Genomic DNA, 19,194 nt, shown 5'->3' with positions numbered 1-19,194 from the left:
GAAACAAAAAAAAAAAGAATCAAAGAGATCCCTTGGGGTTGATAGCTGGAAGTAGAAGGAGTGACGCCATTAATGGAGGAAGAGAAAAAGGCATGGTTTCTTTGGGATGGAAATGAAATAACGAGCTGGAAACGCTGTGTTTCTTGAGCTCTGCCTCTGCTCTTGGTGAAAATAATAATAATGTGTCTGCTTTTAGGATTCTTTAGAGTTTTCTCTCTCTTCTTTCCTTACTGTACTGCCACTGGATCTTTTCTGAAGATGTCTCCAGATTTGGCTTAATACGGCGAGCTGTACCAAACCATTTTTGTAGCTCTCGCTCTCTAGCAATACTGCACTAATGCTAGTGCCTTAATGAATTCATATTATTTTCCAATTTATATTAGCTTTAGATTTAAAAATCGTATTTTCAAGATTTAAATATCTGAAACTTAAAAATTAAAATTTTAAAAACAACTAAAAAATAAAGAATAATTAAATATATTTATTTTGTTATCGTTTTATGGACGTACTGATCACCTTCCAATATTTAATTCTTGTGGATCTCGTATGTCAAGAAATCAAATAATTAATAATAAAAAGAAGGGCAAGTACTCTACTGCAGAAAGCCGATTCAGTTTTTTCAACTTTTAAGTGAAAACAGGGAAAGAACATTTTTAGCTTAGACGAGGCGGAGAGGAACCGGCGTAAGCTCGTAGCCACGGTTTGTCATAATGGGAGGTGGCGCCACCCTACGGACATTGGACCCAGATGGACATATCATACCAGTTTAGAACAAATCGCCACCAAGATTGGGTTAGAATAAAAGAAAAAGAGACGCCTAAGGCTGCCACCCACCACGAGGACTGCTGCATGCAGTTGCAGGTGGGACTAAGGACAGGGATCTGTGGGGCTAAGATAACCCCAAATGAAAAAGCTTACCATTTTGATTTTACTGGCCCTGAATTACTGATCCATCCGGAGTGTTTGTGTGCATGTGTGTTACCTTTTATTTATTCTCTATCTGCTTCTAAAGCCCTCGCTTATGGCCGACACCTGTCATTCTCGATGTGAAATATTGGGTCTTTTATCTTCTTTTTCCTGTTATTGTTGTCTGTGCTGAGGAAATTGCAAAATTTTTAATTGGATTTTAATAGCAAAACGGATTTGAATTCGTTCAACATAAGTATTATTTCAATATTTAAAAGATACAAATTTATTTTTATAATTTTTTAAATATATTAAAACATGTAACATAATTGAGTGAATAAGATTTATTAATAAATATATATTTAACAGATGTAGTTTATAAAATTAGTACAATAACAATTCTTTTTAAAAATAGTTCAATTTATATTATTGATATAGTAATAATTTCAATTTTCAAATTTTATCTATAATATTCATTTTTTTAATTTTAAAAATTAACATACAGTTTTTAGGCGAACATAATTATAAAAAGTTAAAATATAATTGAAAATTTTGAAAATTCAAAATGTATTTTAAATTTTCATAGTATTAACTTTAAGTAGTATTGTTTTCCCTTATATTATTTAAGGTTTTAATTTTATATTATATGAAGAGAGTAATTAGGTTGACCTAATCATCACATGCATTGTAATTGTCTTCCAAAGCTAAGAATGCGGTGGTGCTTCTCTCTCCCATGGTATTTGGATGATTCTAAAATCCCTCCTCTATTTGCATGGCAACTATAAGTTTTTATATTATTATTATTTACGGATCAAGTGATATATTTATTATTCTTAAAATCATAGATTAAAATACGTTATTTGTATGGGTGTTTGAGCATTCATAATCAAATAATTAAAAAATTTCGGAATATATATTATGTTGTAATCACCACATATTAATCAATTTTTTTTACAAGTTTTCATTAATTTTGATCTAACGAGTTTTATAGTATACCCATTAATTTAATAAGAATAAAAAATAAATCCGTTAAGTTATTAATTTAAATTTAATATATGTTATGTAATTAAAATAATTAATATGATATTTTAATCGAGGGAGGAAGGTGCATTTTTTCATCGATAAATGTCATTTTCAAGGCATGGGTTGAAAGAGAGCCTTGATTTTTGCAACAACGAGAAGGATGTGGTCCAAGTGAGTCATCAATATGGTGGTTCATTTTTCTTGTCTTTATTATTATTATTATTATTATTATTATTATTATTATTATTATTATTGTTATTTGTTTATTTTCTTTTAGGTTAATATGAATCTCTCCTTAATTATGTATGTTCTTATGTTGTAATTAGGGACAAATTGAGAAGTATTAAGAAAATAGTTCACTTTTTAAAAAATATAAATTCTAATGCGACTTAGTTTTATATATATATATATATATATATATATATTTTAGATTATTGATCTAATTTATTAGGGGTTTTAACTCTACTTTTCTCTTTTTTTCTCGTATCGTCATTAGTTTTTTTCTTTTTCTTCATCTTTGTAATTGACGACGACACTAGTTTTAGTGTTAATCATCGATTGTTGATATTCATTGTTTTTTATTTATTTTATAATGTCATATCTTTTAACTTTTAATATCTCTTCCTTTTTTTCATGTTTTCTTATGCCTTTGTGGCATATTTTCGATTATTTGACTGTTATTTTTCGTTTATCATTTTTTCAAGGTTGAATTCGACATTGACACGACTGATGAAGATGGTGTTCATTTGTTATAATGTTGACGTTCTATATTTTGGACCCTCATATTGGATTTGGATATACGATTTATGTTCGTAGATAGTTTTCTCACGTCGTCTGGTTTTGATTTACAATTTATCAGTGGTCTTTCAATAGCTTGATCTCCTTTTGTGTTTCGTTTGCCAATGAGATCAAATCTATTCGTATCTACTTTTTATTCGAGTTTATTTAATAATGTTTTTAACTTTTCCTTATATGGTCATTGTATGATCTTAAGTATATAGTTTATTGTGTTAATGATTATATGAAAATGTTCTTATTATGTGTTATAGTTTATGATTGTGGGTGTAAATTTTCATTGTAATTTAGATTTATTTTATATTTTTAATAAAACTAGGGGTTTCTATCTTGTAAAAAAAAGATTGATAATCTAATTTCGTATCATTTGAAATTTTATAATTTCACACCCTTAAATTTATAATATAACTTCATAAAATTTCACTTAACATAAAACCATACGTCAATCCTTAGTTGTAACTTATAATAAAAAGTTAACGGAACCGATGAATGTTTCAAATAATAAAATAAATATATTTTTAAATAATTCAAATTTACATAATTTTATTTACACGTGCACGTGAATTTAATCCGATTTAACTTTAAAGACGTGTACTATTTATAGGAAGCGAACGCTCTATTTGTTCAATTTTAGGTCTGGTTAAAGTTATATTTGAGTTTGGGAGTAATCTTAGATTTATATTATTGTTATTTGAACCCCCAACTAATTATTGTTGTTGAATTTAGAGATGGGCATAGGTCGGGTTGGATTTTTGGTCCACCCGACCCGATCCGAGAACAATGACTCATCCACCCGATATTCAACCCGACTCGCATGAAATAAAATTTCACCCGATCCGATATATAACTTAAAAATTGATTTGACCCGAAATAATAAAAAATATTATTTTTATTCAATAAAAACAATGACTTAATTGAAAAAAATGATATATAAAGAGGTATTATTATAATTATTCATAAATATATAAGGTAAAATTATATATTTTTTCGGATCGGGTAAGATATTTTCAACCTAAATCCGAGCTCGACCTGAATCTGTTTATTTTAAAAAAACTCAATCCAATCGAGTCAGGTCAGGTCGGATCAAAACCCTTTGGGTTCAGGTCCTATTCCCATCCATAGTTGAATTGTCATTTATTTCTTCGTGATTTATATTTTATTTTAATTTTCTAATTAATTTGTTGTTGATAAAAATATCAAATTGGTGCTAAGGGCACCTCTTCTTTTTTTTTCATTTCAGTTTGTGAAACAATTTCCTTTGCTTTTCCACTGGGGTTGTTTGCTCAATGATTTTAGCGGCAGATCAATGGCTCCTGATAGAAAGGAAAATGCTGTCACTTTTGCTGACTAACCACCAAAACATCTGTCCTTTTTAACACATATAAGCCAAAATGAAAACTGTGTTACATTAATGGCCTTGAACCAACAAGGAAAACAACAAACACATTTCAATATCAAACCATCAACAAGTCAGATGAAAAGAAAAAACAACAACTACTGTTCCACTATTCAATTCATCCAGAGATGCAGAAAACCATGTTTCTCTTTGTCCTTCTCTGTTCAAATTTATTAACTCGTGTTTTCGTTAGGTAAAAGTGCTAAACCAATCCCTGTACTATACCTTAAATTGTATTTTGGTCCTAGATTTTATGAGAACAGGAAAAGCTCCATGATGGCGATGTTGTTCATTTTTGAGACAACCCCTTAAATCATCATTCTTTGTTTTTTCAAGGTTGAAAAAAAAGCTCAAATGTTCCTTAACAATGAGGTTTTTCACAAGAACATTAATTTATACAACATACTTTGCTTAGGTTAGGCATGCAATGGCTTTTTCCACCTTATCCAACATTGTTTACTCCTATAATTAATGCATGTTCCAACACTTGTAAAGCAAAGCAGTAAAGCAGATCGGGTAACTGTTTGTTGATCTGCATGGATCTCTTTTACTCTGGAAAGCTTTTAGATTGAAGCATATGCTTTGCTTGCAGCGTGTGATCAAATAATGCAGGCGATGAATTTTTAAGGAACATTTGAGCTTTTTTTTATATCAAATCAATTGTAAGTTACTACTTATGTAGTTTGGCCGGTATCTAGATGCATCGGTGTCTTGTATATCACATTTATTTATATCAGGTTTCTTGCTGCTGTTGCATATTCCTCTCCATCATGCCTAACCATATTTTGGCGGTGTAGCGACTACTGCTTATGGATCGCAAGCTACAGTAAGAGTTTTGTCATGTTCAATTGCAGGCACTTATGTCTGGTATTTTATCTGTTCACAGAATAGACAATGGTTAGTTTTAAGGGTTTAAAACCCTGTTTAACACTATACCTTTTAGTTATGATAAAACTAACTGTAGTCTCTTCTTCGATGAACCTCATAAAAAAATGTTGTAGGAACGTCGATTTTTGAAACCAGATTAAAAGATCTAGTCCTTTAATTACTACAAATGTAACCTTGATGTTGTAGAAAATATGAAAGCACAAGTCAGGCTATAAGTTGTTTATTTTGATATAATGTAGAGGCTATAGGCCATTATTTTAACCAACTAGCACCTTCCTGTGTTAATTCATTCTTTGTTTCACATAACAAATCCATTAGCCGGCCCGGTAAAGGTCTAATGCTTTAATGTTCAAAAACTTATTCATGGACTATTCCGCCGCATATTAATTTCTGTCATTCTATTGAACACTTCGCATCTTACTTTACTCTTAGTCTTCTTTCCTTTTCTTATCAAATTGATTCTTAATCAGAAATGCTTTTCTTCCATGATCTTATTTTATCGAGTGCTTTTACTATATGAAGCATGAAAGTTGATTAAGTAGCTAGTGCACTAAGCGACGTTTGTTCTTGTCAACTGTGTTTAAGTATCAGAAAAACAATAAGGCAGCAGGTTACTGGATCATACTTTATTCTGTTTTCCGACTTGTTGATTCTGGATTAAAGTGGCTTTGTTATAGATTCTAATGTTTGTGTTGCTAAATCATATGCCCTGAAAATCTATTTTAAGGCACATCCTTTGTCATGTATGACCAGGCAAAAATGTTTCTGATTTGTTATCCATTCGTGCGATATTTGTCTTTGCACTCGCCGTAGATTTATCATGCTCATACCATGGCTATGCTTCCTGCTCGAGTTCTGCTGCTACTGGATCTGAAAGAGGATGAACAGTTTTATGTTAATGCAAAGAAGTATCATGTGATTCTCAGGCGAAGACAATATCGTGCAAAGCTCGAAGCTCAGAACAAACTCTTACAAGTTCAAAAGGTACGTCTCTCTTCAAGGTTTTCCTCCTTGCTGGTAGGTGCACGAGAACTTGATGTGGCTTTACAATGGTATTTTCTAAGACGTAATTTTATAAATGGTTTGCAGCCATATCTGCACGAGTCTCGTCATCTTCATGCGTTAAACGAACTAGAGAAGTGGAGGGGAATTTCTCAACACAAAAAAACTTGGTTTATCCAAGAGCATTCCGACAAACCACGGACTAGACATGTCCAGGTCTCCTCAGCTACATTTGTCTGCAGACATCTCCAAAACAGAAACTCATCGGCGGGGAAATTTCAAAGATGCCGCTCCAGCTACCTCCGGCTCTGATGTCACAAGTGCCTCCAACAGTGATGAAATGTTTCAGCAGCCGGATTTCCAGGCTCTCTAGCTATCCTCCTGATCATATAGGTCATGCTGGCAATATTCATGGTGATGGGAACCTCATCTTTCTGGTCTTTGCTGATAAACAAGATTTTCATCTGAGCAGTCTGATGCCGATGAAAAATACGACCGCTTTGTTCCCATGGGAAGTCTGATGCCGATGAAAAATACAGACCGCTTTGCTCCCATGGGAAGTCTGATGCCGATGAAAAATACAAACGCTTTGTTACCATGGGAAATCATCCTTGGCTCTGTTTAGTTTTATTCAACACCTACTCAAGCAATTTGCTTTTAAAGGATGATAACTTCAACTGTTATCTCAATGTATATAATACAGAGTTACACATATATATTTATACCAAAACATAGGCAATACTGCAGTCAAAAACACTTGCTATAATACAATATTAATTTCTGTTCTTGTACACACATTAAGCCCACAAGAAAAATTAATGGACCGGAGCTATGAATTTCATTACTACTCTCTAACATGTCAGTTATTATAGACTTTTGATTTTTGATGACTGAGGGCAGAGACTTTGATTATGATTTGCTCTTGAACTTCCTCTGAGCTTTCAAGTCTACAACAATTACAGAGATGTTGTCACTGCTACCTTTTTGGATGGCCAGCATCGAAAGGTATTCGGCTGCAGCCTGCGAGGCTGGGTCGATTCCTTTGCCTCTTTCGACTCCAGACAGGACCGCGTTCTTTTTGTGCCAGAGCAGAATTCGCCGTCGAGCCACCTCACAAGCTTCCTCATTTGATATCACATCCCACAAACCATCACTGGCCAAAATCAAACATTCATCTTCTCTAGCTCGAGGAATAAACGTAACTTCCGGTTCTGGGATAATCCACGGTTTCAAATATCTATCACCTGTGAATTAACAAACAAGATAAAGATCAGGCTTTAGCATCTTGAAATGAAATGGAAAACTTCATCCTTCACATTTGCAGCAGCATTAACCGAGTTTTTTATTCTTTTATCCCCGGGAGAGGCGGTGGATTAAGTCAAAGTCGGAAAGAAATAAACATACCAATGGACCTTGACATTGCAAGAACGCCAAATACACGATGTCCCTTCCACTGTATAACCTTGCCTCCCGATGCCTCAATCCTTGCATACTCGTCTTCTCTATTTGGCTGCAAATCAATAAAGCAAACGTGATGGTTTCAATAAGCAGAAAGCTTATTTTATTTATTCGTAGAAAACCCGAAGACTTTAAATTGCCTTACTTTATGATCACTTGACAATGCCATGGCTTCTTTGCCCCGGCACAAGACTGCTCTTGAATCACCACAATTGGCGACCACAATATGCGATGAACAAACCAAGGCCACCACAGCAGTTGACCCAACAGTTTCAGGGGCAATGGATTCGAAACTAGCACCAGAAACATCTCCGTTGCCTCCGGTAACTTTTCCTCCAATCTCATCGTCAACCTTTAAAAAGCAACTAGTAAATGTATTTTCCCATTGCACTTGTCGACTTTCCTTGCTAGTGTCATCGCATAAATTGTCTTTAATGCTTCCAATCTCTTCTGCCAAAGCCACATGGATACGATCACGACAATAATTTGCCACCTGCATGAGATCCCCATAAGGTGAACGAGGAAGGAAAAGATCAATTGATCAGGAAAATACTACAATCAGAAGAACATAAATGTTGCTGTATGCAGTCAATCCAAATTTGCTCACGGTTGCAGAGAATCGTCATAAAAAGCGTACAGATAGCAACTGCCATTTAATTCAGGAATGTTTGAAGTCCCCTAAAATAGACCTAAAATGCAAAACCGGATTCTCGGAAGAATTTTGTACCTGCAAGCCACTATGGCCGTCATAAACACCGAAAAAGTGTCCAGTAAGGTCAGTCAGATTTTTGCTGATTCCACCGAAAACACGATCACCAATAAGCATTTTGATAGGAATCTTTATAAACCAAGGCATAGCAGCAACAGCATCTTCCATTTCCGTTCTCTTTCCGATAATAGACACCGATCCCCAAAGGGGTATACAATCCAACTCAAAAACACTCCGGTTACCTCTATTGAGATTCTTTTCACTCGGAAGCTGAATCACCACTTCGGAGGCCTTTAAATCAAACCCATCAGAAATCTTTGCATCGGGACTAACTGCTGTAAGAATAACTTCAGCTGTAGGCACCTGCTCGACGGTTGACTCCCCCAAAATAATAGCCTTAGCGAGAATTCGGCCACTTCCAATTTCCGCATTTGGCAAGCTTATATCAGAACCTGCAGTTAGAACCAGCAACCCCTCATTTATAATTCCATTAGTGTCCACTGAAAAAATTCCATCTTCCTCACTTTCATGAGCCATCAATTCACTAGCAGCAATTGATCTATTTTGGTTCTTGGGTAACATCTTCGACAAATCAGCTCCTGCCCCAACACCCTCTGACACTGCCACCATGTTAAAGCTGTTCTTACCTTGTTCACAATTTCCACAGCTGCTAGAATTAGATTCCTGTGAAATGACCTTTGCAGAATTGGACAACAAGTTCGCTGCATCAGTTACTAGCTTTATCGCTGCGATTTCCACATGGGCTGCGATTCCAGAGTTCTGACACATAGATTTACCTAAACTAAGGGCTACTGCAACTGCCGGAGACATATTTTCCATCAATTCTCGCCTCAAATCCACAAATTATTACCACTTAAAATCTCTAAAGCATGAACCACAATTTACCATTCATCTTCAACTATCACCATCCAGCAAAAAACTTGGGATCAAGTCATTGGGTTCTATCAATACTTTCTCCATTGCACTGAATCTCAACGACCCTACAAATCTTTTCATAACAAATGTACAGAGCAGTGAAGAAACAGTAAACCACCTAGATTAAAGCTTTAAGAGGGGGCACGAGTTAAACGCGACAGAAATGAAGATATGACTAGCCAGATCTGGTGAATAAGCACCACGGATCAACCCTTATATTTAATCAAAATTCAAGAAGTAATCAAGGTAATTATAAAGGAAAATATGAAAATCCAAATTCAAAGCTATATCTGTTATAAAAAAAGAAGTAAAAGTTGTCATGGTAAAGAAACTAGGATGAAACACAAAAAAGCACAGATAATATCTGGGGAAGCCCTAAAAAGGTAAACTTTTTGGTACATATACAAGTTGAGTTTCCCGGATCTAAGGCAAACCTATCCCAGCCAAGGGACTCTTTCACTCTCCTTCTTCCAACAAACACGCCAACCCCAGACAACAAGAACAACAAGAAGGTACCAGAATTATGTATCTCTAGAAAGAAACTACTAAAAAACATCCTTGATATATACTAAAAAGTTTACCTTGAGCCCTTAAACCAACGGGAAAAACATCTAATTTATTCGAAGATATGATTAAAATGATGCTTACCAGTAGGAAATGAAGGGCCCCAAACCTTACAAAATATGATGAAATAAAGAAGCCTCCTCCTGTTTTTCCACTAGATTATTTGCTTATTCTGGGCTTGGGGAGAGAGAGAGAGGAGAAGAAGAAGAAAAGGAATATGTGCGAGGGGGAATGGATTTTCTTTTACCATTCAACTCCTTGAGGGGGCACGTATACATGTAATTATCTTACATCATTGAATGCTTTTAAGTTTTAAGTCAGGAAATGCTTAGGACAGTGTTTACATAAAGACATCTTACCCATGACTTTTTCCATGGGGCAAAACTTTGAGGAGGGACACGTGCCTCCCTCTCATCTTAAAAGTCAGACCCACACTATTAAGTGTTTTTGTACCCCATGCGATGCGATGTATCGGATCCCAATCCATCTGTTTCTTTTCTGTTTTCGGACATTTCTTCACAACTCCTCTCTTTTTCTTCTTCTTCCTCCTTCCTATAGCATTTCCTAAATAAAAATAAGAATAAGCAAAATAAAATAAATTAATGGTAAGAGAAAAAAACGATAATTTGATTCTTGAGTTTTTTTTTTCTATTTTTTTTAGATAAATAAATTATATTCATCCAAAGAAAACAGCTTAATTGCTATAAAATATAACTAATCACAACTAGATAAGTCGCCAATTCATGCACAATTACCTATTTACATCATCAATCTTATACATGTCATGTCTATACATTTTAATTTTCACAGCCTCCCTTCACCTATTTACATTTACATCAATCGAACAAGCCAATCTCCTATAGTGTCTATAATTGCGTTCCTTCCAAATAAAGTAGAAAAATACAACCCACGCAAGTTTGGGAATACGTACTCTAAGGGATTTGCCCTTCAAATTAACAAGCAACCAATGAAAATGCTCATCCCAACTATGAACCTCATGTGAAAGACCACAAGCATTCAGAACAGTACCCCAAACTTCCTTAGCATAAGAACAATCAGTAAAGAGGTGGTCCTGAGACGCCATACCAGTCCCACATATCTCACAAACATTGTCAACAATCAACCCAAACCGAACAACCCTATCTTTTGTAGGCAACCTATTAAGGATGACAACCCAAGATAATTTGATTCTTGAGTTTTTTTTTCTATTTTTATTTCCCCTTCAAATTCAATTTTCATTGTTTGCCTTTCTTTCCCCTTTTGGGTTAATTTATGGGAATGATTCACTAACTTTCTTTTTTTAAAATATATATTTAATATTACAATTATGGACATGGATTAAACGATTTTGGTTATTAAAAAATATGTTTTTTAAAGATTTTAGATCTGAGTAAAATATATGCATGAGTGTAATCATTCATTGTCAAATAAGAATTAAAATTAAAATATTAAATGAAGAATAATTTTTTTTAAAAATGATTTAAAAATATTTTTTGATAATTTAAGGTATGTACAAAGTAGTATATGTTTAAAGATAATTCTCAATCATTTAACATTGAAAACTTGTACTATTGACATTCTAGATGCTCGAACCCGAAACTTTAAAAAATAACAACAATTCATTTGCTAAAAAAAATCATTGGGCTCGTACCAAATTTATATTCAATCCAAATGTCAAATTTATATTTAAGCGTTTTCTTTTTATCCGTCTTACGATGCTATTGGGTCCTTCGTATTTATACAACATTTGGATGTTCACTCGAAGGTCTATTTGGGATGTTTACTCATTTAAACATTTTTTATTTTTTAAATGATATTAAATAATTAACTGATATAATTATTTAAAATCAATTTGTTATTGTTAACCAATATAATCAAAATTATTTATTTGTTTACTTTTCAAAAATAAATTTGAAATTATTTTTTATTACTAAATAGTTAGTGTAATATTTTTTAATTATATTTAGTTTGATATAATAAATTAAGTTATAAATAAGTATTATTTAATTAAAGAGTATAAAAAATATAAATAAATATCTTTAAAAGGGGAAAAAGTTGGTAAACCGGCTTTGCAGTCGAACCATAAAAGGAAAGAAGGCCCAACCTATACGCAGAATTCTTGGCCCAACGTCTAACGCCGGAACTAAATATAAATGTTAAACCCTTCTCTCGTTTCTGATAATAAAGAAAAACCCTTCTTTCATTTCTTCCACATAACCAAACCCTAACTAGAAGTCTTTTGTCATACAACTATCCTTTTTGACAATGGCGAATCATCTTGGCTCCCACTCTGAAACCGACCCAAACAGCCGACTTTACAACCCATGCCAATATCTAAACCTTCAAGTTCCCATAACCAACCTGTACAAGCTTCCGACCTCCCCGGAGTTCCTCTTCGCCGAGGAATCCCTCCACCAACGCCGCTCTTGGGGAGAAAACCTAACCTTTTACACTGGTTCCGCTTATTTAGGCGGTTCAGTATCCGGCGCAGTCGTTGGACTCTTCACGGCTCTGAGGAATTTCGAGCAAGGAGATACTTTGAAGCTGAAAATAAACCGGATCTTGAATAGTACCGGTCATGCAGGTCGTTCGTGGGGGAATCGGATCGGGGTGGTGGGGTTGGTATACTCGGGGATGGAGAGCGGAATCGTCGCCGTGACCGATCGAGAAGATATATTGAGTAGCGTCGCGGCGGGACTCGCCACCGGGGCGGTTTGTCGTGCGGCAAGAGGGGTGAGATCAGCTGCGATCGCTGGTGCGCTTGGTGGGTTGGCGGCGGGGGCGGTGGTCGCTGGGAAGCACGTGTTGAAGAGATACGTGCCTATTTAAAAGAATGAAAAAAGAAAATAAAATTACTCAGTAACTTGATATTTCTTTAAATTGATTTTTTTTCATGGATGTGGGTTATATTCGAGGGGGAAATTGCTATTAACACCGTGTTTCGGAGAAATCAAATTTAGTGTTAATATTTGTAGGATGAATAACTTTCTTCCCAACATATTCGATCAAACATGTTTCATTTTACTTTTATATTCATCTGATGAATGATTACTAGAGGTTTTCATCTATGTTCTCATGTATGCTAACTTTTACTTTTCTTGCTTTGTTTATTAGCAGCAGAACTGCTCGAGCTTAGCTTGTTTTACTTTCTTTGTACATATATGCAGGAGCTTAGCTTGTAAATCAAATTTTATGTATATATGTGAAGTTCTAATTCAAATTTAATCTTTTACTTTGAGCACTTGCTTCGTCCCCAGCAAACATCATATTCACTCAACATTTCTGACCAGTAAAACATAACAATAGCGATACCCCAAATATAATTCCTAGTACTCACGGTAGGAGTTATTACACTCAGCAAAAGAGCTCGCAGTTTTCCTCGATTCTTGACCACCTTATTCCCCAAAAAAATTAATGTGGTTTATAACGAAAGAAACACTCCCGAAGAAAATTGCTCGGGAATAAATGCAACGTTATTGCATTGCATCATGCAAATTGATAACAGCAAGAAAATATGTCTAAAACAAGGCGCCATCGACTTAAAGCAACATCGACTCTGGATTCTCAATGTAGCCTTTGAAAGATTTCAGCCATTCAGCACCAATTGCACCTAAAAGTACAAGCAAGTTGAATTGATTGGATTGTACAAATTTGAGTCAGGTCAGTAATAAACTATTACGATTCTAACAAAACTACATACCATCAATAACTCGATGATCACAGCTAAGAGTTACAGACATGTATGAAGCAAAATTGAATTGGTCGGGACCTGAGCCAGGGATAACCCTCTTCTCGGCTGCAAACAGTTCAGTCCAGCAATTATGAAGCACCAGAAATGGATACGATGTGTGACATAGGCCAAAATTAAGGATAAATCTTACCAGAGCCAACAGCTAGAATTCCTGACTGAGGAGGATTAATAATGGCACAGAATTGCTTAATACCAAAGGGGCCTCCCAAGTTAGACACTGTAAATGTGCCTCCCTGCAATGGAAACCCAGCATGTACATAATCTAGATTATGATCATAACATCACTTATTGTTTATTAACATAAAAGCAATCTGTACCTCATAATCTTCTGGTTTTAAGCTGTTCTCTTTGGCTTTTTGCGCCAACTTCTTGACCTCCGCAGCAATTGAGGACAAACCTTTCTTATCAGCATCCTGCAATGTGTACAACAATTATGGTATTGCTAACTAGAAAATTATTACAGGAATGGAACAGCATGAAGTTGAATAACTCACCCTGATAACAGGAACATAAAGTCCATTGTCTGTCTGCACAGCTACATTAATATTCACATTGTTATACCTGGGTAGGAAGTAAAAGAAAGCATGTCAGGTGATATTTGACATGCATTATGCATTGGAGACCTAATGAGTTTATAAGCATGTTATACTCACTGGCGAATATAATCATCTGTCCATGAACTATTGCACTGAGGAACCTTTCGAAGAGCCAATGCAGCAGCCTGTAATTGACAAAAGACTTTTACCTTCTGGAAATATTAAATCTGACATGTTTATTTGTTGTAGCACTCTAAAGGCAATTCAATACGAAAAAGGAGAACAATCACTAATTTCTTATTTGCAGAAATATTATATTAGCATCTACAGAAAAGCGGTCATTCCAGACCATGTTCAGACTAAAATATTCCCCCCCCCCACCAAAAAAAAAGCAAGAAAGAAAAGTATGTGATTTTTAAAGAATTTACATAATTTCAGGAAAAGGATTAAAGATTACATGGAGGAAAAAGCAAGAAAATGCAATGAGACACGAACTTGACATAATATGTTTTACTATGTACTCTGAAGCCCAATCAAGAATTGCCACGTTAGATCCACATTATATTGACAAAAGCTATGGGTCAACTTGATATATCTCAAAGCTAAGTATATGCATAGAGGCTGCCTACCTTAATTACAAGATCATTCACAGATATACGCTTTCCACCAGAAGCTTCTTGTAATGAGTTCAGCTGGCTCCGCAAGCTGAATGTAATGAAGCAGTTTATGATTATCACACCTATCACCAATTTCTTTTTGCAAATATTAAAGCACTGTTACTTACTCCATAAGTTTGTCAACACATGTATCCACCGTTAAATAGTAATGCGGGATAGTCTGCTTTGAGAATAGTAAGCGTGATGCTGTGACCTGTCAAGTTTTGTGTGGAAATTACTCTCAAAGCACATTGATTATGTAACAGGCAAAAAAATGGGGAAGCAACAAAAGAAGCTGGAGAGAAGATAGAGAGACCAATATCAATACATTCTTATGCAAAGAGTGAATAAATCTAAAGGTAACTAGATTTTGTGAATTCATTAGTTGCAATCAAATGCAAATCCTTTCAGAACTAGATGAAATGCTTCATTCCATTTGAAGCAGGTAATCTTCTATGAAGTGGATCCGGAATAAAATCCAAGTACCATAACATTCAACAGACTTGTATCTCATGAAACTTATAAAAATATGTCCACCACTAAAACCTTCTTATCTGAATGAGGGATGTCCACATAATCCAAAGATGCAAGTTTTGCATCCTTTGCCTTAGGAGTTGGTGCTGAAACTTCCTTCTGATGTGACGCTACATGACAAGGAAAACTCTCCAGTAACCAGAAGAAGTGACAATAGTACATAAAAATGAATACTATTAAAGAATCTCTGAAAATACAAAAGTGTTGTGGGGGTGGGGGACAGGCATTCTTTACTATATATCACATTACTTATCAGGGTCACAAAATCACAACAGTATCAAACAGTGGAAATCTACTCTGGTGAAGGAACTGATGTTCAACAGGGCTCCTTCTTTGGTGGTGGCGGAGGAGCAGCTGAGTCTGCAGGACTGAAGTCCTGAACTTCACAATATCCCTTCCTCTTCAATAGTAATGGCAATTATCTACATAACAACAAAAGAAAACAAAAAAATATAGCTGCATAAATATTCAGATGTATTGCAAAAAGACCAATAGAAAGCCAAGATGCATCTCCTCTATTTAGTCAAACTGGATTCTCCAATCCATGAGAACTGAAGAAAGATAAATATATGCACAATATTTCTCAAAATCAATACCTCACCAACTTTGACTCTGGTGAAGGAACTGATGTTCAACAGGGCTCCTTCTTTGGTGGTGGCGGAGGAGCAGCTGAGTCTGCAGGACTGAAGTCCTGAACTTCACAATATCCCTTCCTCTTCAATAGTAATGGCAATTATCTACATAACAACAAAAGAAAACAAAAAAATATAGCTGCATAAATATTCAGATGTATTGCAAAAAGACCAATAGAAAGCCAAGATGGCATCTCCTCTATTTAGTCAAACTGGATTCTCCAATCCATGAGAACTGAAGAAAGATAAATATATGCACATATTCTCAAAATCAATACCTCACCAACTTTGATCTCTTTGATCCATCTCCCTTAATAATCTAGCAAGATAACCTTCTTCCATGCATTCCATCTCAACAGTGCTTTATCCTTTCAAATAATAAATAAAGTAATAAATGAAAATCCTATTTCTGATAAAAAGAAGCAAATAAAGGGATAACTTTCACCAGATGCTACAAGTTCCAACAAACAAGAGAATGGCTTACAGTTTCAACTTCGCACAACACTTCACCAGGAGTCACCTTATCACCCTCTTTCTTCAACCACCTTGCAATATTTCCCTGCATTCAGGATACAGCATGCTAAGAAGGATACTGCAGATATTTTTACAATATTTTGGAAAGATTCAGAATGATTCAAACCTCTGTCATCGTGGGTGAGTGAAGGCATTCCAATCTCTTGGTGAGGAGCAGGCCTGAAAGCAATTTAAGAATATTAGCAATATTAAGTAGGTCATGAAATAACAAAATGGGGCATTTAACAAACAAGTAACACCCTATGGTTATCACTAAAGCAGCAGAGTTCAACTCAGAGACCTTCAATCACCGTTTCAACTGCAATGTGCCCAACCATAAATATACTAACCTCTAGACTGGCCAAAAAACACTGGAAAACCCAATCATTCTAAATAAATCCAGCATTACCTAAGAGATAGCACTAGAAAAAATAGAAGAGAGATGAATATTGAACTGTAGTTATGATTTCTCAAATCTTAAAAGCAGATAAGTCGCGTTATTTATAATTTAGAAACCAGATAAACATGTTTTAAAGTGCAAAATATTATGACCCAAAAAAGTAGATTCATATTATCTGAGGTCTCGTGTCAGAAGGGTACTGAAAAAGAGATAGTAAGAATGAACAATACAATCTCGAAGCCAATTATGGCCTCAACGCAAAAGTTTCAAAGAAAGTGCATCAATAGAGTCATAGTTTGGAATTCAGAATGAGACGTGCAGTTTCATCTCGTAGTAGTCACTGGTAAGTGCAAAACTTTTTACCATTTGACAAGTAATGGATCCCTAAGAGAACAATGCAGGATAATTAAAGCAATAATCTATACCTGCATCAGATGCAAATCCTCTCCTTGAAAGCACCTGCGAACTGATGACGGATAAGAAGTTTAAGTTCTTGAAATGACTAAGAAAACTTTAACAGGAAACAGTATAATTTCCAATAAGATCATAGAAAAATGACCAAAAGAATACCATAAAAGTTCTCTGCTGTATACCACACCACCCATTGGAATTCCCAATCTCATTGTTGTCCTAGAAAGGTTGTTCTCAGATAAACCAGATGATACCTGCAGAATAAGATGTTAAACAGCCAGTATTAGCCACACGAGTCTTATCTTCAATTAAGAACGTCATGCACAATGGGGGAGTCAGCAGAAGAAAGAAAAATAATGAAAATGGAACTGAGACTGCAAATTTATTGCTCCAACAATGGGAATAATAGAAAGATTAACTTACAGGGACACGGGCAACAAACTTAGATACAGTCTCTCTTTCTGCAGGTGCACCAAGATGGCAGATCTTTACAACACCTGAACAGTAACTAACTTCGCTTAACATAACATAAACAAAACAACATGCACTCTGTTATGCGTTTAAAACCTGACAACTTAATTACCTATCACTAAATGTAATTGTCACTTCAAACAAGAGTGTAATCACAAATACATAACTAAATTAGCGTGCCAGACAGTTGCTACTAAAATAGTCTAGAGATTGTACTTGTAATACCTTACTTAGTAAATTGGTAGTCGGGAGGCTTTGAATGCATTTTTTGCACGTCAACATTGTAAACTAAACAAAAATGCTTAAGGATTTGTCGAAAACTAGCACTAGGAATCATAAAATAAAACAATCTTTATATCATTGGCATCTTTATAAGTACCATCTCTTTTGCAAATAGATGACTGTGCTCCATTGGAAAACCAACGAACCAAAACGGCGTGATCGTGCCGCATTAATTTGGGAACACATCTTAACTGTGATAGCAAAATTTCAAAAGTCAAATTCAATATATAAAAACGGTATAACAGAGACAAAGAACTTCCAATTATGATCAATAAAATGAAGTTAAAGATGGTTCATCAATTACGTTCATAGATGGCCTTTATGAACTAAAATCAATATAATTTCTCAAATCCATAAAGGTATTTGAGTCTAAAACTGATGAAATCATTAAAAATCAGACACGAATCGAGTAAAGAGAACTGAGAAAACTCGAGCGTTACCTTTCTAGAGTGATTGATGATATGAGATGCATAAGCCATGATTTTCTAAGCTCCCAAATAAACTATTAAAAAGTGGAATAAATGCGTGAATGTCAGGGTTTAGACTATTGGGGCATACAAGATCAAACAGAGTAGATCTCACTTGTCCAGTTTTTTTTTTAAGAGAACCTAAAATAAAAAATGAAAATTACAAAAAAAAAGGAAGGAGTAAGGATCGCTGCCTTTAATTTTATTTTTTGTGATCACAAGTGGACTATTGCATAAGTTTGTAAAATAAAAGTTTAAGAGCAAATGCTGATGGAGTGTAATGGAAAAAATTTACGATCTTGTTAGTGGATATAAGTTCGGTGGGTTGAGTTATACACGATGATTCACTTCGAAAGAAAATTGGCTGTACATGTTTTGGGCTTGACTATTAGGACTTTCGTGGATATGACCAACAATTTTCATTGGGTAAAACACACGAGTATTCCTTGGACAGTTGGACTTTTATTTTAATTAGGGTAAACTATGCGACGTCTGACTTAATTTAGTCATTAATTTCAAAATTAAAGAGAAATGGTCTCTAATGTTATTGATCCATTGATCCATTCGATTTTAATCCTCGTTAACTCCCGTTGAAATTTAGTCTCTCATCCATGTTAGGGACTTAAACAAAAGATGTTAACGAAAATTAATAACAGATGAACTTAAATCAGACTGACCGATAATATAAAAGATCATTTATCCTTAAATTTTAAATTTATGACCACACTCGGTCGGTCAAACCCTAAACAAAAGTGCTCACTAAAAGATAAAAGGGATGCATCAGTTAGATTATTGGGGACTCGCAATTTACCTTCATAGCTGGTGGTCAAATTCAAGGATTCTAATCGCGGTCGCGGACGCTAC

The 19,194-nt window shown here is 34.9% G+C and overlaps 3 protein-coding genes and 1 pseudogene across 6 annotated transcripts; 2 read left to right on the top strand and 2 right to left on the bottom strand.

Annotated features, from left to right (window-relative positions):
• Window positions 1-5,438: 5,438 nt before the first annotated feature.
• LOC120190047 lies at window positions 5,439-6,521 on the top strand (annotated as a pseudogene).
• Window positions 6,522-6,752: 231 nt separating this feature from the next.
• LOC120190426 (protein phosphatase 2C 16-like) lies at window positions 6,753-9,969 on the bottom strand. 4 transcript variants are annotated; one of them, XM_039193511.1, is made up of 6 exons: window positions 9,762-9,969; window positions 9,084-9,186; window positions 8,196-8,995; window positions 7,614-7,961; window positions 7,415-7,520; window positions 6,753-7,254 (listed from the first exon to the last, which is right to left on the bottom strand). In XM_039193511.1, the coding sequence occupies exons 2-6, from the start codon at window positions 9,088-9,090 to the stop codon at window positions 6,920-6,922; spliced, it is 1,596 nt and encodes a 531-aa protein (XP_039049442.1). In that variant the 5' UTR covers window positions 9,091-9,186; window positions 9,762-9,969; the 3' UTR covers window positions 6,753-6,919. The 4 variants fall into 4 exon arrangements, with proteins under 4 accessions (XP_039049442.1, XP_039049441.1, XP_039049439.1 ...); XM_039193510.1 differs by having other exon boundaries at window positions 8,196-9,298; XM_039193508.1 differs by having other exon boundaries at window positions 8,196-9,186.
• A 1,907-nt stretch (window positions 9,970-11,876) lies between these two features.
• LOC120190292 (mitochondrial import inner membrane translocase subunit TIM23-2-like) lies at window positions 11,877-12,649 on the top strand. The gene has a single exon (XM_039193390.1). The coding sequence runs from the start codon at window positions 11,943-11,945 to the stop codon at window positions 12,504-12,506; it is 564 nt and encodes a 187-aa protein (XP_039049321.1). The 5' UTR covers window positions 11,877-11,942; the 3' UTR covers window positions 12,507-12,649.
• Window positions 12,650-12,986: 337 nt separating this feature from the next.
• LOC120190271 (dihydrolipoyllysine-residue acetyltransferase component 2 of pyruvate dehydrogenase complex, mitochondrial-like) lies at window positions 12,987-18,449 on the bottom strand. The gene is made up of 19 exons (XM_039193372.1): window positions 18,304-18,449; window positions 17,961-18,054; window positions 17,534-17,607; window positions 17,270-17,364; window positions 17,125-17,165; window positions 16,427-16,479; window positions 16,271-16,345; window positions 16,101-16,154; window positions 15,857-15,891; window positions 15,425-15,554; window positions 15,168-15,264; window positions 14,749-14,836; window positions 14,594-14,669; window positions 14,082-14,149; window positions 13,923-13,989; window positions 13,746-13,841; window positions 13,559-13,661; window positions 13,378-13,473; window positions 12,987-13,287 (listed from the first exon to the last, which is right to left on the bottom strand). Exons 1-19 carry the CDS (start codon window positions 18,340-18,342, stop codon window positions 13,217-13,219), a joined length of 1,452 nt encoding a protein of 483 aa, XP_039049303.1. The 5' UTR covers window positions 18,343-18,449; the 3' UTR covers window positions 12,987-13,216.
• Between the last annotated feature and the right edge of the window lie 745 nt (window positions 18,450-19,194).

This window comes from Hibiscus syriacus, unplaced genomic scaffold, assembly GCF_006381635.1.
Source record: "Hibiscus syriacus cultivar Baekdansim isolate YM2019G1 unplaced genomic scaffold, ASM638163v2 tig00116962_pilon, whole genome shotgun sequence".
Taxonomy (NCBI): Eukaryota; Viridiplantae; Streptophyta; class Magnoliopsida; order Malvales; family Malvaceae; genus Hibiscus; species Hibiscus syriacus.
Note: the sequence above shows the minus strand (reverse complement) of the source record. Positions and strands in the feature narration are given on the sequence as shown.

What these genes read in the sequence shown, in the direction of transcription:
- LOC120190426 (XM_039193510.1), bottom strand. Translation starts at nt 9,017, where the DNA reads ATGGAAAATATGTCTCCGGCAGTTGCAGTAGCCCTTAGTTTAGGTAAA. An exon ending in ACGGCCATAGTGGCTTGCAG is followed by an intron (nt 7,962 to 8,195) that starts GTACAAAATTCT and finishes GATCTCATGCAG; the next exon opens with GTGGCAAATTATTGTCGTGA. An exon ending in TGCAATGTCAAGGTCCATTG is followed by an intron (nt 7,255 to 7,414) that starts GTATGTTTATTT and finishes GTTAATTCACAG; the next exon opens with GTGATAGATATTTGAAACCG.
- LOC120190292 (XM_039193390.1), top strand. Translation starts at nt 11,943, where the DNA reads ATGGCGAATCATCTTGGCTCCCACTCTGAAACCGACCCAAACAGCCGA.
- LOC120190271 (XM_039193372.1), bottom strand. Translation starts at nt 18,342, where the DNA reads ATGGCTTATGCATCTCATATCATCAATCACTCTAGAAAG. An exon ending in TGAATGATCTTGTAATTAAG is followed by an intron (nt 14,150 to 14,593) that starts GTAGGCAGCCTC and finishes TGTCAATTACAG; the next exon opens with GCTGCTGCATTGGCTCTTCG. An exon ending in ACAGATGATTATATTCGCCA is followed by an intron (nt 13,990 to 14,081) that starts GTGAGTATAACA and finishes CTTCCTACCCAG; the next exon opens with GTATAACAATGTGAATATTA.